The 17,209-nt window shown below is 42.7% G+C and overlaps 1 protein-coding gene across 1 annotated transcript in view; it reads left to right on the forward strand.

Moving 5' to 3' along the window:
• LOC126066621 (protein POLR1D-like) overlaps positions 1-9,195 on the forward strand; it is a 50,394-nt gene extending 41,199 nt beyond the window's left edge. Inside the window, exon 3 of the mRNA XM_049867900.1 lies at positions 8,453-9,195. Within this exon, the coding sequence (XP_049723857.1) occupies positions 8,453-8,720 (268 nt within the window). The 3' untranslated portion in view covers positions 8,721-9,195. The remainder of the gene's footprint in view (positions 1-8,452) is intronic.
• The last annotated feature ends 8,014 nt before the right edge of the window (positions 9,196-17,209 follow it).

The following is a 17,209-nucleotide window of genomic DNA, read 5'->3' on the forward strand; positions in this document are numbered from 1 at the left end:
GGTGGGTTCGAACCACAAACCTTTTGGTTAGCAGCCAAACGCATTAACCATTTGCGCCACCCAGAGACACCTTACTCTACACCAGTAGGTCTGTTAAGAGGCAGGGCCCAGATCAAGCACTAGGCAGCTGTAAAGACCACACCCTGTCCTGATCTTCAGAAAGTGTTTAATCCACTGGGGGACACAGACAAGCAAACAGGCCATCACCATCCAGCATGTCCTGTTGATTGTGTTGGAGCCACTGGTAAGAGAAGGAAGGGCTCACATTTCCAGATGAGGCTCTTGGCAGTACTTCAGTACCACGGAGATCCAGGGCCTTGATTTTACAGTTAAAAACATGACGCTCAAAGAGGTTTCCTAAGCCCCAGCCCCCCAGCTCATTAATTGCTGATGAGACTAGAGTTTTGCTGTCTTGTCTCTGGCTCAATGCTCTTGGTACTACGTCACCTCTCTCTGGTGGGTTCTTGTCTGATAGATAACACACTGGAATGTCAGTGCTCACTGCCCTTGCTTCCCACATTCCTTTCATATCCAGTATGAAGTAGAGTCAGAAACCCTGAATATGTCCCTGTGAGATCACAGATCTATGAAAATACTTGTGCTGCTGAGGAATAGAGCCATGTTGCTGTCAAGTTGATTCCGACTCACAGTGACCCTGGAGGACGAGTGGAACCGCCCCATAGATTGTCCAAGGCTGTACTCTTTACAGAAGTAGACCATCACATCTTCGTTGCTGGTGGATTCAAGCCACTGACCTTTCAGTTAGCAGCCAAACCCTTAACCACTGCACCACCAGGGCTCCCTAGAGCCTTGAAGTCTATCCCATTATACCACTGTTCATGTGTCTTCTTTAGTACTTGATCTTCCATACCTTCTGCTGCTGTCAGTACTCAATAATCTCCTAAAGAGCATAAATGCATAGACAGCCTAGTAAGTGTTTATCTTTGCTGCAGTCCCTAGCATGATGCCTTGCATATGAAAGATTCTCGATTTTTTTTTTTAATGCATATCTACTCGTGTGCACATGTCAGCTCTTTTCCATTACTTTTAGGTAGAGCATTGGAGAGACTGCACTGGACACCTACAGTGGGCCTTGGCACTGCTGTATGTGGAGTAATCCACAGTTTAGTGATGGGGATTATAACAGTGGAAAAGAATTTCTCAAGTGGCCACACATTGAGGCCCTGGATTGCCAGGTTATAAACTGTAGCACCATGGGTGGTGATGGTAGCTGTGGCGGCCTTAACAACAGAATGGGTTGTAATCAACCATAGCATCAAGATCAAAAACATTATCCCTGTTACGTGGAGCGTCGGGAGTATAGTTGTGCTTTGGCCTCAGTCTTTCTAGAGACATTATTTTAGATTTATATCCTTCCTATAATGCAAAGAAATGTACAGAATAAAAGATAAAATGCTATTTTCTGGTACATAAATGGATTCGACTGTAAAATCAAAGAATGAATTGGAATACATTGAGTAATTCTAGAGACCTTGCTTCTGTGATCCTGAGGCCTTTATTTCCCTAAAGCAGCTAAACCCACTGCTGTCAAGTTGATTCCAACTCATAGCCACCCTGTAGGACAGAGAGAACTGCCCCATAGGGTTTTCCAGGCTCAAAATCTTTATGGCAGCAGACTGCCACATCTTTCTCCCTCAGAGCATCTGGTGGGTTCTAACCACCAACCATTAGCAGCCAAGTGTTTTAGCCACTGCACCACGTGGTACATACGGTTAAGCTCTTGACTTACCAAAAGGTTGGTTTCAACCCACCAAGAGGCACCCCAGAAGAAAGGCCTGGCAATTTACTCCTGTAAAGAGCACAGCCACTGAAAACTCTGGTGCAGTTCTACTCTACATACGTGGGGTCACCATGAGTTGGAATCAACTCTATGGGAACTGGTTTGATTTTAGGTTTTTATTTCCCTAACCACAAAAATAAGAATTCTATTATACTTCAAAAATCTCAAAATCAAGTGTATTTGAGAACTTCTCTGCCTTTGACCTTGTTCATCTCAGTGACTTTCATGGTCTCTTGAGTGGCTAGCCATTCTTAGCAGACTGGACTCTGTGCAGACCTGCTTCTTCATCCCTGTAGTAGATGAGGACACCTCAGCTACAAGCTTTCCAACAAGCTCCTCACCTGCAGTTTCTTTCCCAAGATGTTTTGTTAATTGTCCATATGGGTAAGTCAGAGTGTCTCTCTCTGTTTTGCTAAGGAACCCTGGTGGGGCAATGGTTAAGCACTTGGCCTTAATCAAAAGGTTGGTGGTTCAAACCCACCCGTTGGCTGCGTGGCAGAAAGACCTGTGATCTGCTTCCATAAAGATTACAGCTTAGAAAACTATGAGACTGTTCTACTCTGTCACAGAGAGTCGCTGTGAGTTGAAAATCGACTTGACAACACACAACTCCATCCAGTATAATCATGGAAGGGTGGACTCTGAAGATGTAGTACCTGGTTTCACTGCCAACTCCATCACATATTAACTTGTGACCTTGGATGAGTTGCTTTACCTCTGTGCCGTTCTTCCTCTATAAAATGAATGATAGTTGTGAAGGTGAAATGAGATAGCATTCGTAGTGTAATGGTGCAGAATGATGGCTTCATAAATGTTAGTTAGCTTCATTGTTGTTGTTATTCTCCCATAAAACCTTATTGTTTAATGATCATATGTTGCTATTTGATGGGTCATATTTCATGAAACTGTTAGAAACCAAAAGTAGCAGGTCGAAATCTGTTAAGTGCTAGATATGATTATATCTACCTTTCAGCAGTAGAGAGACAAAAGTTTCAAAATCAGAAAAACCTCATAACATTTTTTTCCCCTTTTGGTGCAAACGATTTGCGCTCAGCTACTGACCTAAAGGTTGGCAGTTTGAATCCACCCAGAGGCACCATGGAAGGAAGCCCTGGTGATCTGCTTCCATTAAGATCACAGTCAAGAAAACCCTGTGGAGCTGAGCTCTACTCTGTAACACCTGGGGTCAACATGAGTTGGAATCGACTCAACAGCAATGATTTCTGTTCTCTAGGTTTGTTTTACAGTTAACTGTTTTTCATAGGTCAAGTGTGATAATTGCAGGAAGCTAGCATCCTATTTTTGCAAAATTGTTATATAGTGTGCCTACTCAGAAAAAAAGAAAGGCTTTCAGTCTCCACCCTGATCAATCTTAGTTTCTCAGTGGTAGGTTCTCTGAGAAATCTGCCTCTCACCCGCCGTACAGGGGCCGTCGTCAGCAGCTCATAGGTTGTCTGACAGGTTTGAAAGTGAAAGGGTTCACTTCCCTTTTAAAGTTTAACACAGATCTAAAATCTGTGACTGTGTGTCATGAGTACTTGTTTCAGGAATTTTAACCAGTCTTGTGATATTTGGGGTTTTATATCCATCTATGCTGTTAGCAGAAACTCTGGTAGCGTAGAGGTTAAGAGCTACATCTACTAACCAAGAGGTCAGCAGTTCAAATCCACCAGGTGCTCCTTGGAAATTCCATGGGGCAGTTCTACTCTGTCCTGTGGGGTCACTATGAGTCGGAATCAACTCGATGGCAACGGGTTTGGTTTGGTTTACGCTGTTAGCACCTTGTACCTGGCTCTTCCCATATAAGCTACTACTTCCTAGAACCAAAAATAAGCCAAAAGTGAAAATAACTCGCCAGGTGAGAGAATCGACGTTCCGTGGGTTAGAGTGGCACAGGAAAGCAGAGCTGGCCAGGCCTGTCCCTCCTTTGGTCGCTCACTCCAGCACGTCTTTCTGGGCCTTGCCAGTAACACACAGGTGCAGACACCTCGGGCAGCGGTAGGTAGCCTGTGATTTACCCCAATGCTGATGTGAAGAAGGGCCGAGTATCTAAGGCCAGGTTATCATGTAATCACAAATACAGAAAGAAAAAAAAAAAAAATGACTAAGAAAGAGCTAAGGCAAGAAGACAGAGCAATGAAATGAGTAATTTATAGTATGGTGAATGCGAAGGGAGTAATTCTCTGAAGGGTTAACATACAGAACATGAGCAGAGAATCTTCAAACTAGGAGAGACATTAAAGGTCACTGACCTGCTTCAACTTTAGTTTCATGGCTGAGGACACAGAGTCCTAGAGAGTTTCCAGAACATTACCAAAACCCAAACCCACGGCTGTCGAGTTGATTCCAACTCATAGTGACCCTCTACGACAGAGTAGAACTGCCCCCATAGGTTTCCAAGGCTGTAATTTCTGCAGAAGCGGACTGTCACATCTTTCTCCCATGGAGCAGCTGGTGTGTTTGAGCTGCCGACCATGGTGCTGCCAGAGCACCCTTGGGTCCAGATAGGTTTCTAAATTTAGATATGTTCAGATTTCGGAAAGGCAATACAGCACATATATAGCACGATGGTGCAGTGGTTAAAGCGATTGACTGCCAGCCGAAAGGTCAGCGGTCGAAACCACCAGCAACTCCAAGGGAGAAAGATGCGGCAGTCTGCTTCCTAGATATTAATAGCCTCAGAGACCCTATGGGGTTGCTATGGGTTGGAATAGACTCCAGGGCAGTGGGTTTTTTTGGTTTTTGAACATCCCCAGCAGTACTAATTCAACATGTTACACTTTCTGCCGCAAAACATACACAGGTTTTCATACTAAATGAGATAAAGCTATTTATCAGTAGCCCGAGGTCAGGTCAAGTCAGGTTCTGTCAAGTGAATTTGGTCATTACAAAAAGAAACTTGGTTTTCAGAGCGTTTTAAATTTTGGAATTGTGGGTCAGAAATTATGGACCTGAAAGTAAGATTTATTGAAGATTTGCCATATACTAGGCACAATGCTAAACGTTTTATGCATTATCCCATTAAATCCTTGCAATAACTTCATGATGTTGATATTTTAGTGCCCATTTTACAAATGGGGAGCCTGACACATAGAGCAGCTAAGTGACTTGCCCATGGTCACCCAGCCAGTAAGTCGTAGAGCTGGCTTATGACCCTAGCCATAACAATAATAAAAAGCATCACATACTAAGTTCTTGTTGTGTGCCAGGCACAGTTCTGAGCACTTTACCTATTCTCACTCATTTGAGCCACACAATAGCCCTTTAAGATTGGCACTGTTATTATCCCTATTGAACAGGTAAGAAGCCATATGCAAGGTGGTATGATTCCTGGCGTGCTTGCTTAGCCACTGTACCATATTGCATGGCTTATTAGCAATACAGCAGCTGGCTATGAGGGTCAGCAAACTAAATGGCTACATTAAAGGTCGGGGTAGTTCTCTTGCAGTTGATTTTCTCATGTACCAGTATGGAGACTGCTGTCCTTTATACTTGGATAGATTCCATGCAGAATTTATCTTTTGTTTACACTAAATCATTTATTATGTGTCCCTGCTTGCACCAACTCTCCCATCCCGTAGTCCTGCCTTATTTATCAACAGAGTGTGAACAGGCACTCAGCCTCCTTTCTGAAATGTGTCCTGGGATGTTTGGGAAAGGCCTGACTTTCAGTGCCCCCTAGTTAGCCAAGTCCTCACCAGCTGTTCTTGACCTTTACTTGAATAGACACCCAGGCACAGCCAGCATTGAAAATTGTACCTTTGATATTATAAAGAGATGTAAAGCCCTGCAAATGCCAGTTTAAGGAGCCCTGTAGGTGCAAACGGTTAAGCACTCAGCTGCTAACCAAAAGGTTGGTGGTTCAATCCCACCCAGAGGCTCTGTGGAAGAAAAGACCTGGCAATCTTCTCCTGTAAAGATTTCAGCCTGGGAAACCTTATAGGGCAGTTCAGTTCTGTCACATGGGGTCACTGTAAGTCGGAATCAACTCAGTGGCACCCAGTAACAACAACAACAACAATGCTAGTTTACTAAAAAAACTACTAGTGAAATTTATTCTAGAAAACAGTTTCACTCTCTGAATAATCCTTTTGGTTACCGCCTTCAATCAGTAGATTATACTGACCGTTGGAAGACAGGGAAAAATCTTCTCTGACACTGTCCTTCCTCTCTCAGCTTGAGCTCTGCAGTTCTCCAGCAGAATAAAAAATGGTCTTACTCTGCAGATAGCTAAATGTAGTGGAATTCACCAGGAGTTAGCGGACATTTTGTTTTGAGAGCGTGGTCCCATCTGGGAATAGTCTCCTTTCCTCATTTGTTTAATCCAGAGAAAAATTGGCCAGTTTTACCAATACTGAGATGGCCCATTCCAATGGAATGCCCTAGAATTCTCCTGTAGCTGGCAATTTGTTACCGTTCCTAGCCTTATATATTAAAAAATATATGTGGTCTGTTTGCTCATAAAAATGACCTTGCTCCTACACGTGGCACTGGGCTCTGTGGCAATGGGAAGCCCCTCGGTGTTTTGCGGCCGCGTCGAGGCGGGCTTCCCTGCAGGCCAGCAGTGCTGTGCTGTTGCGGAACGTGCCCGCCTGCCAGACGCTTCTGGATCGTTGCTTAGTCTGCAGCTGCAGCGGTTGCAGCGTCTTCACCAGAGCAGGGCCTGAGTTCAGAACTAGCTGTCACATCACCGCAGAAAGAGCTTGGCTTGCCCTCCTCACATGCCTCCTCCGTATTGCTCAGAAGCGTCCTAAAGCTGATGTTCCTCCAGGAGAACCACGTGGCTGGAGGTAGCATAATGCTGGTGCACTTTTTCTGGAAGCTCAGTGAAGCCCTGTCAGCCGTTGAGCCTGTTCTGACTCACAGCGACCCTATAGGACACGGTGTCCAAGGCTGTCGCCTTCGCAGAAGCAGACCGCCACATCTTTCTCCAGCGGAGCGGCTGATGAGTTCAAACCGCTGACTTGAGCAGTTGAGCGGTTACCCACGTCACCACCAGGGCTCCTTCCTATAGGCCTCCCAAACCCACTGCCGTCGAGTCGATTCCGACTCACAGCGACCCTATAGGGCTAGGCTACAGGGTGCTAAATAGTATTTTACTCCCCAGTTTGGGCAGACCTGTTTTTCCTTTGCTCTTTGTTTACTGCCTTTCTTCTTTGCTTCTCATCCTTGGTGGCCCCTACTCCAGTGTCGTCCCCACTTCCGAGTGCTCCCCCGCGTCTGCTGTCCTCATTGTCCTATTCTCTCCTTATTTTCTCTCCCTCCATGTTCTCATTCCTTCCACGGTCACTTCCTCTGGCCCGAGCATTAACCAGGCACAGCACGTTCAGTGTAACCTTTGCTCCTTCTCAGGTATTTTCTCTGTCCGTGGGGACTCAAGAGCTGCTTATTTGCAGCAGGAAAGATTTTCCTTTATTTTTTTCCCCTCCTTTTACTTCCAGAGGCAGCGCCATTCTGGTTATCTGAGGTGGTCTGACCTCCGTGTAAGCAGCTCTATATTGATGACTGCTTGCCTTTTATTTATACTGGCCTAACCAAAAAACCAAACCCGTTGCCACCAAGTCGATTCCGACTCATAGTGACCCTGTAGGACAGTGTAGAACTGTCCCTTAGGGTTTCCAAGGAGCGGCTGGTGGATCTAAACTGCTGACCTTTTGGTTACCAGCCAAGCTCTTAACCACTGTGCCACTGGGGCTCCATACTAGACTAGACTCGAAAATTTCTACATAGAGTACTGTTAGATTGATTTTGAAGTACTGTGTGGAAATCTCTTTGGATCAAAATTTGATACACAGATGAAGATTATAGGATCCTACATTCGTTTTAGTTTATCGGCCGCTCCAAGTACATGATCTTGGGGGTCAGCATATTCCTAAAATAGCCCATCATATGGCAGACCACTCAAGGTAAAGAGAAATATTTAGGCTTTTGTTTTGTGGGGTTTTCCCCTCCCCAAAATAAAAGATTTACTCTACATGAAAAATGAAATTAATACTGTGGTATGTAAGTACACCTAGGCATGTAAATAAGTGATCTGGTTACAACTTGCCTTCTTGGGTGAACTTGAATCATGAAACCACTTCAGTGTTTACTGCACAGAAATTCACTGAGAGAGCGTGGACCAGAGACCTGAAATAGAAAGTGTAGGAGTTTTTTAGAAGGTGAAAGGAGATCATTGCATGCTTATGGATTCTGTAGACAATTTTTACAGCTCCTGTGTTCAAGATACAGCTGGATATAGTGTTTTGTTCTTAAAAGAGAGCAGCATATCGTCATCCTTTTATAGTTAAAAGCAAGCCACCTGAATTTAATTTGAAACACAGATTACAGCCAAAATAGACATTTCATGTTTAAGAAGAAAATATTAAATGACTCTGTTAATTTGCATTGTGATTATACGTGTACATACAAATTGCAGTTGAAAGTTTTCAAGTATTCAGATAAGGTTGAGGCCGACTGGTTCAGGAATTCTAAGTGTCTTGCATTTCCCCCCTTGTACTCAGAGTTTACACTAGGTGGCACGCAAGGAAAGCTGAACACAGCCAGAAACTTGGTTCTGTGAAGCAGACTTCTTGGGCACTAATCACATTCCAGAGGCTCAACTTTGGAGTTAGCTGTTTATTTGGGATTGTTTTCCTTTTCTCCCCACAGGATGAAGTGTCCTCTTGCTGGTACAAATAAAAGATTTCTAATTAACACAATTAAGAACACACTGCCCTCCCATAAAGAGCAAGACCATGAGCAAAAAGAAGACAACAAGGAGCCTGCGAAAAGCCAGACCCAGAAGGAAGGAAGCCCGAAGAAACACAGGACCCATCCTTACAAGCACAGCGTCCAGGCGCGGAGCAGAACCCGGTACTCGCCTCCGAGGAAGCGGAGCACCCAGGAGAAGTCCCAGAGGCGCTCAAACAAACGATGAGGCGGCCGTGAAGAATAAGCAAGGCTGTCACAAGCGATGGATGCCGTTACAGTTGGGATTGGGGGTTGTGTGGCTTTCTTTAAGCAGAGGAGGTGGTTGAGTACAGGTCTTTAGCTGGCAGAGAAAATGTCCAAGAATGATTGTTAAAATAGATCCTTTGTTGTGGTTTGTAAAGAAGCTGACGGTGACAAGCAAAAAATGACCTAGTGGTTCTTCAAGGAAATTAGTACCAAGGGTCGTGCTCTGAAGCTGTCTTGGCAAGTTTAAGCTACTTCTGCGGTGTAGTATACATACATATTGTTTTTATTCTACCTTATTTGGAAGTTAGTTTCAAAATAAGTTAATCTAGAATTTAAAAGTTTTTAGAGATTGTTAAAAAATTGTTTGATTTTCTTTTCTTTTGGATGTGCTACAATTGTGGTCATTTCTCAGAATTTCTTGAACAATAAAATACTTGTCAACCCTCTGCTTTACACTTTTGGGTGTCAGATTTGAAATTTAGAAATCACCTGGCCAGTAACAATATTTATGAAAAGTTGTCACCCTCCAGGGCCTGGGGACTTCCCCAGAAATCCTTTGGTAACTCTGCACTTGACCTCCTTGAAGTGGACAATGTAGGGCATTTCTAAAATGGCTTGAATTTTGTGCTCTCTACCAGTCCTCAGAGGCAAAAATTGGCTCTGATGTTTCCTTGTGTGTTTTTATACTCATTCCTGAGCTATAACATTTTCCTGTGTTTAATATTTTTGACTCTAGCTTTTAAGAGGTGCTTTAAAAAGAACCCTCAGAAGTTAACATTAACATAATTATTTTAGTGCTGTATCTTCTTTAGCTAAAATACTACTCAAAGTATGATTGTTCTAGAAATCTTAATTTTAAACAGTGTTTTTACAATGCTTTTTTCTTCTTTTCCAATCTCTCTATGAGTCTGCTTTAACATACAATTGCAAGCCTTTCAAACCTGTATTCTTCCCTTCACACTCAGGAAAATGTCACCGAGCACCCTCCTCCTGGTCCACAAAAGGAAGAAGAATCTGTCTCTCCAGCCCCCCTCCCCAACTTTCCAAAGCATCTGAGCTTATGCCTGGCTGCTCCCAGATAATCACTCTGCCATAGCCATGCCCCCAGCTTCCTGGCAGCCAAGAAAAGCCTTTTCCACAGGCTAGGAGAGAGCATATCTGAGAAGCTAGCATTGGAGTCTTACAGAGAAACTAGAATAGACCGTGTATGGCTCCCTGCACCACGCTGTGTGCCACACCCTCAGTGGGCTCCAGGCCTCCAGCTCAGGAGTGACAGACCCTGCCTCTCACCCATGAGCCTAGGGACTCCTGTTACTTTGTAACAACACACATTCCTTTCAAACAAAATTTGTTTCACCTGACTTCCTCCAGATCTAGTTATGTATTTGCCTATATTTGTGCTATAATTTTGAAATGTTTTGTCTTTAAACATTAGAGATAGCATAGAGTTGTGGAAGTAAAAATAAAGCTCCATTATATCATTTGCCTGTGTACGTTGTATTTATAGCACACTGGCCAGATCATTACCCTTTAAAGGGGGGTAATTATAATGAGCACATTTTTACACTCAAAAATGTGGTTACAGGAAGCTTTTTATCTGAATCGTGCTTACCTTCTTTACATAAGTTGTTAAAGGGCAAGTTGCTTGCAAAATCACATTGCCTTTAAAAAGCAAGGTTCCACTTCTAAAAATTTTGTTAAAATCTTGTTTAAAACTTTGATCAAGTATAGCCATGGTTTCATATATATAAAGGTCAAGGGCAAATTATACATTTCATATCTCTATACTGTTGATGTTAGGGGAGGGATCAGGAAGATATCACACACAACTTACTTGGTTAACCTGTTGGCACTGCCAGAATGTCAGGGTTACTATCTGATAGCCAGTGGAACCATCTTTAGAGCTGAGGAGTGGTCAAAAAGTCCTGGGTGGAAGTTAGAGCAAATTTGAATCTTAGTCCTGGCTTTGCGACTGGCTAGCTGTCGGGTCACTTTTGCAGACATCATTTTCTTCATCTGCAAACTAACATGATTGAATTGAGACGCTTAACTTTGAAATCAATAGAGACAGGGTGTAAAATGTTTATTCCTAAGTTTCAGGAACCATACTTCATGTTTCTACTAGAAAGCAACAAGACAAAGACAAACAAGACTGTCTTCGTTTCCTAGAGCTGCTGTAACAAAGTACTGCAGGCTTTGTGGCTGAAAGCAGTAGACATTTTTTCTTTGCAGTTCCAGAGGCCAGAGAGTCGAAACGAAGGTGTAGCAAGGCCACACTCCTTCCAAAGGCTCTAGAGGAGAATCCTCTGCCTCTTCCAGCTTCTGGTGGCTCCAGGCGTTCCTTGGCCTGTGGCAGCATCACTCCAATCTCGGCTTCCGTCCGGATCCTTTTCCCTGAGTCTGTGTCTTTTCCTCCTATGAGGACACTTGTCTCTGGATTTAGGGCCCACCCAGTTAATCCAGGTTGATCACACCTTGAGATCCTTACACTTTTTACAAATAAAGTCACATTCACAGGTACCTGGGGTTAGGACCCGGACATAATTCCAAAGGGAATTGGTAGACTATCCTGATGTTGTGTGGACAGTGACACTTATTGTCTATTACCCATGGGCCAAACCCTGATAGGCCTTTTACCTGGGTCCATTTAGTCATCCAACAACCCTGTGAAGAAGGTACTTTTATCCCATTTTAAAAACAGGCAAACTGAGTGTAGATTAAAAAGTTTGCCCAAGATACGAGCATAACTTGTACAAGGCAAGGTCATGGAAGCTCCAAAGACACATCCAAACTCCCTGAAGGACCAAATCGCTGGGCTGAGGGCTGTGGGGACCATGATCTCGGGGAACATCTGGCTCAACTGGCATAACATAGTTTATAAAGAAAATGTTCTACCTTCTACTTTGGTGAGTAGCATCTGGGGTCTTAAAAGCCTGTGAGTGGCCATCTAAGATACTCCATTGGTCTCACCCCTTCGGGAGCAGGGAAGAAAGAAGAAAACTAAACATACAAGGAAAAGATTAGTCCAAAGGACTAATGGACCACATCTACCACAGCCTCCACCAGACTGAGTCCAGTACAACTAAGTGGTGCCCAGCTACCACCACTGACTGCTCTGACAGGGATCACAATAGAGGGTCCTGGACGGAGCTGGAGAAAAATGGAGAACAAAATTCTAACTCATAAAAAGACCAGACTTAGTGGCCTGACAGACTGGAAAAACCCCGAGAGTATGGTCCCTGGACACCCTTTTCAGTAATGAAGTCACTCCCAAGGTTCACCCTTCAGCCAAAGATTAGACAGGCCCAAAGGGATAAAACAGCCCAGGGGCAAGGACTAGAAGGCAGGGGGGGACAGTAAAGCTGGTAATAGGGAACCCAAGGTCAAGAAGGGAGAGTGTTGACACATTGTGGGGTTGTTAAGCAATGTCATAAAATAATATGTGTACTAACTGTTTAATGAGAAACTTCTGTAACCATCTAAAGTACAATTAAAAAAAAAAGAAAAGCTTGCCCAAGGTCATAGAGCTGAAAGTGGCAGAAATGCTATTTGAAGCCAGGACTGTCTGAATCCAAATCCCATATTCTTCCCCCTACCCTATGCCAAACTTGATTCAAACTTAGCTCTCAGAACGGAGGACTGGAATGTCTCAAGGTACATATGGCCCACATGGACCTATGGATTCCCAGTTTAAAAGCCTAAACGTTTTGTAGTCAATGCATTTTATTGGTTGAAATGTACCGCGGGAGGCCTGAGGGCTGAAGCCCTATCCAAGGAATATTTGCACTGGGGGATTGTTTCCCTACAGGCTAGTGTAGGATAGCCATCCAACTCCAAGAGGAAAACACAAATGTATTAAATAATGGTTCAATGGCAGCCAATGGACAACATCTAGGAGAAACTGAACTCTCATACCCATTGCCAACAAGTTGGCTCTGACTCATAGCGACCATAGGATAGAGTAGAACTGTTCCATAGGGTTTCCAAGGAGCAGCTGGTGGATTCAAACTGCTGACTTTTTGGTTAACAGCCAAGCTGTTAACCACTGTGCTACCAGGGCTCCTTGAACTCTCATGGGAAGCCAATATTTTAGGATATTTTATATTCAGACCTCTCATTTTTTCCATATACAATGTGTATAAAAATGATCTCCACACACATATAAAATAGGAAGATTTGGAAGTTAAGAAGCCTTAGAGTCAGGCTTCTTTCCTTTCATAAATAACAGTATAACATGCAAAATTTATATAAGTAACGTTGTAATCTATGATCACCTCGTAAAGGCACGTCAACAGATCATAGTTTGAGCCCTGCCCTATGGCCCATCCAAGTCTGGGTAAGAGAAAGCTAGCCTAGCTAATGAAAACCCTTGCTCTCAATTTGGAAAAGACTGCCAGGAAGCAAGTACTCATATGCACAGGAACAAATAAAGAAGTAAATTAATAAATCTACAGTACTTTTTTTTTTACCCTGGCAACACAACACCATGAGCAGAATTCAGGCGAATATTATAATTTTTTATTTGGGTTATCATGTTATAAATTTCAGTAGAAGTCCTTGGGCATTATCATGAAAAGACCAATAGTAAACATCATTAATAGTTGACTAGATGAGCTTTTTCTCCCAACTGTATACCTTTTGGAGCCCTGGTGGCACAGTGATTAAGAACTCAGCTCCTAACCAAAAGATCGGCAGTTTGAATCCACCAGGTGCTCCTTGGAAACCCTATGGGGCAGCTCTACTCTGTCCCACAGGATCACTATGAGTTGGAATTGACTCGATGGCAATGAGTTTGGTTTTATTTTTATTTTTGGTTTCTATATACTCATTGCTGTTGAGTTGATTCAGATTCATAGACACCCTGTAGGACAGAGTAGAACTGCCCCATAGGGTTTCCAAGGCTGGAACATTTATAGAAGCAGGCTGTCACATCTGTCTCCCACAGAGCAGCTGGTTGGTTTGAACCACCTACCTTTTGGTTAGCAGCCAAGCGCTTAGCCACTGTGCCACCAGGGCTCCTTCCCAACTATATAGCCCTGTCATTTTTACCCTTGTTTTCATAATCCATTAAATACTCCCTTTTTTTTTTTTTATCTGAGGCAGCCAGATATAGCACATCTTACTAAATAGCTGAGGGCAATATTTCTCTAGCAGATAAACGTATAGCCTGCCCTCACTGGTGTTCCCCTATCCTGACAAAACTTTTTCTCATTAATTCCTCGGGGGTAGTTCCCTCAGGATAGACTAGTATATACCGTCCAATCACAAGCTTCAATTTACCCAAATTGCAGATCCACCAGACTGCTGGAGAGTCTTTCAAAGCTCAGTGCCAATTTACTAAGAGAAAGCTGCAAGACTTGTTTTCAGTCCAATATCCCGGATGAAGAACAAACCGTTCCATTCACTCAGCCACTGTCAGTACACAGCCTAATATATGCCAAGCACCATGCTGGGCTCAGACGTGAACGATTTTTAACACCTGTCCTCAGAACCTTCTAGGCCATGTTCGTGGCTTCTGTATTTAAAGGTGTGGAGTATTTGTGTAGCATGATATTTGCTTCGTAAAAGATCCTTGGCCCTGCCTGCATGTATTCCAATCTTCCATGTTTGTGCAGCAATTGGTGGATGTTTATCAGCACACGAGCAGCGCCGAGTCTTCCGTTTTAAGTTAAAATTTTTATTTTGATGAATTCTGAAAATATACATGTATCTGATGAATCTTAAAAATATGTATGTGAATCTCAAAAATATTAATGACACAGTAGGCAGCATCTAATACATAACAACCTCATGTAAAACTATTAGAAAAACACCAAGAATAGAATAAAAATTGGCAAAAGATAAAATGTTTGCAGAAAAGAAAGTACAAGCATTCGGTAAGCACATGAGAAAAATGTTCAACTCACCAGTAAGCAGAATTAAAAAAAAAAAAAATGCAAATTAAAATATTTTTCACCTTTCAGATTAGCAAAGTTTATTTTGTTCGGTTTTGTTTTTTGCTTGATTTTTAATAATTCTACTGGCAAGAGGGTGGTGATGCAGATACTCTCAAAAAAACAATTCGTGGGAGGGTAAAATGGCTCAAGACTTCCAGGAATCTTTTTAAATGTTCTCTTTTTTTAACAAAGAAATCCTGTTTCTAGGAGTCCCGCAGCAAGGTTTTACGTATAATTTCAGTATACATCCTTATCTAGATGTTTCCCAAAACTATCTCTTCTTACTTAATTAGCTGGCTGTTTGTTCTCGCCCTGGTTTTGAATTATTCTGCTTTAGATTTAGAACTATGTGGACAAACAGAGCAAAAATAGCATCTGTGTAGGAATGTAAATAAATCTCAAGCCTATTTTCTTACACATTAATTACGTTCATTTTTTCATATTCCTTTGTATCCCTGCCCGTACTTGGTGAGGTTGGGTTGCCCTTTTGCAAAATGAGTATCTGCTCTGAAGTAGTGCTCTTTTTCTCCCAAAGCCAAACACAACGGGTCTATGAAAACCAAGAGCAGGATGTGACAAAATTCAAAGCTAAAATTAATAATTCACTCTCAAAAAAAAAAAAAAAAAGGACTCCTTATCCCTAAATCTTTGAGTTCTGTAGGTCTGTTTTAGTATCCAATTGACAAAGAGTCCTAAAAGGGGTCATAATAGTGGTTCCACTTAATTGGAAGTTAAGACTACCCCATGGCAATTTCAGTCTCTTCTTAGGATTACATTGTTGAACATGGAATTTGCTCTGAAAGAAAATAAGTTTGGCGCTACATATTGGGAACTGGAGGAAGCTTAGGAGGAATCCTGGTACACCTCCTGGAGCGATCATGCTTGGGGTGAAGATTAGTGAAAGGCTACTACAAATTCGAAGACTCATGGCCACCACAGATCAGAGCCATTCCTAGCCCATACAACACCTTTATGTGAATGAGAGCAAGGGGTCACATGCATGTGGTTGATGTCTTGTGCCTTTATGCATTGACGAATAGAGTGCAAACTGAATTTTAGCCCCGACTCACTCACTCCCTTAGCTGGAAGCCCTTGTGCACTGTACAACCTGAGTGACAGGCCGCCAATGACTCCTGCACCTCATGAATGGAGGCTTAGGTTACCCCATTAGACAAAGAACCCTGACCAGCTAAGATGCTGGCTAAAGGTAACTGGAGGAGAAAAGTCAGAAATACCAGCTATGATGTCCTGACCAATTGAAGAAACAAAGATTATAACTTTTTTTTTTTTTTTTAGTGAAATGTGGAGCAGTTGAAATTTTGAGCCCAGGAGTGGCATGATCTAACTTATTTTTTATTTATTTATTTTTTGTATCATCCTTTTATTTACTTATGAAGGTTTATGGAACAAACTAGTTTCTCATTAAACAGTTAGTACACATACCGTTTTATGACATTGGTTAACAACCCCACGACATGTCAACACTCTCCCTTCCCGACTTTGGGTTCCCTATTACCAGCTTTCCTGTCCCCTCCTGCCTTCTAGTCCTTGCCCCTGGACTGGTGTACCCCTTTAATCAAGTTTGGTTTTATAGGCCTGTCTAATCTTTGGATGAACAGTGAACCTCAGGAGTGACTACATTACTGAGCTAAAAGGGTATCCAGGGGCCATACTCTTGGGGTTTCTACAGTCTCTGTCAAGCCAGTAAGTCTGGTCTTTATTTGTCAGTTATAATTTTGTTCCACATTTTTCTGCAGCTCTGTCCAAGATCCTCTATTTTGATCACTGTCAGAACAGTCAGTGGTGGTAGCCGGGCACCATCTAGTAATACTGGACTCAATCTGGTGGAGGCCATGGTAGATGTGGTCCATTAGTCCTTTGGACTAATCCTCTCCATTGTGTGTTTAGTTTTCTTCATTCTCCCTTGCTCCCAAAGGGCTGAGACCAGTGGAGTCTCTCAGATGGCCACTCACAGGCTTTTAAGACCCCAGATGCTACTTACCAAAGTAGAATGTAGAATATTTTCTTTATAAACAGGATTACGACTTTTGATAATTTAAATGATTTTTCCCTCTCTTATTCCTTTCCCTTACTATTGTACATATGGTGGGTTGGTTTTGGTTTGATTTATTCTTTAATCTACAGAAGAGAGTGAAGACTGAGAGAGAGCCAAAAATGAAGTGAAATCAGCTAGAGATCTTGGAGCACAGTGGCCCATGACATCACTTCTAGAAGCAGTAGTTGGGTGTGACACTGGCTCTCCCATTGGTGAAGAAGTGAATGGGCTTGTATATAGGACCATCACATCGGGTTAGACTGGGCTATTTTCGAAACTGTGTCTCTAGGTGTGTGAGGGTGGGGGGAGTAGTTATATGTACGTGGAAAACCATCTGGAACTATACCTAGCAAACTGACAGCAGCAGTTACCTCTGTGTTGGAGAGAGGAGAATGTAATTTTTACATTTCTTTTCTTTTCATACATTTTCTTTAAAAAATTTTTTAAAAAGTAACTTTTGTAACAAAGAACAGTGTG

This window comes from Elephas maximus, chromosome 23, assembly GCF_024166365.1.
Source record: "Elephas maximus indicus isolate mEleMax1 chromosome 23, mEleMax1 primary haplotype, whole genome shotgun sequence".
NCBI lineage: Eukaryota > Metazoa > Chordata > Mammalia > Proboscidea > Elephantidae > Elephas > Elephas maximus.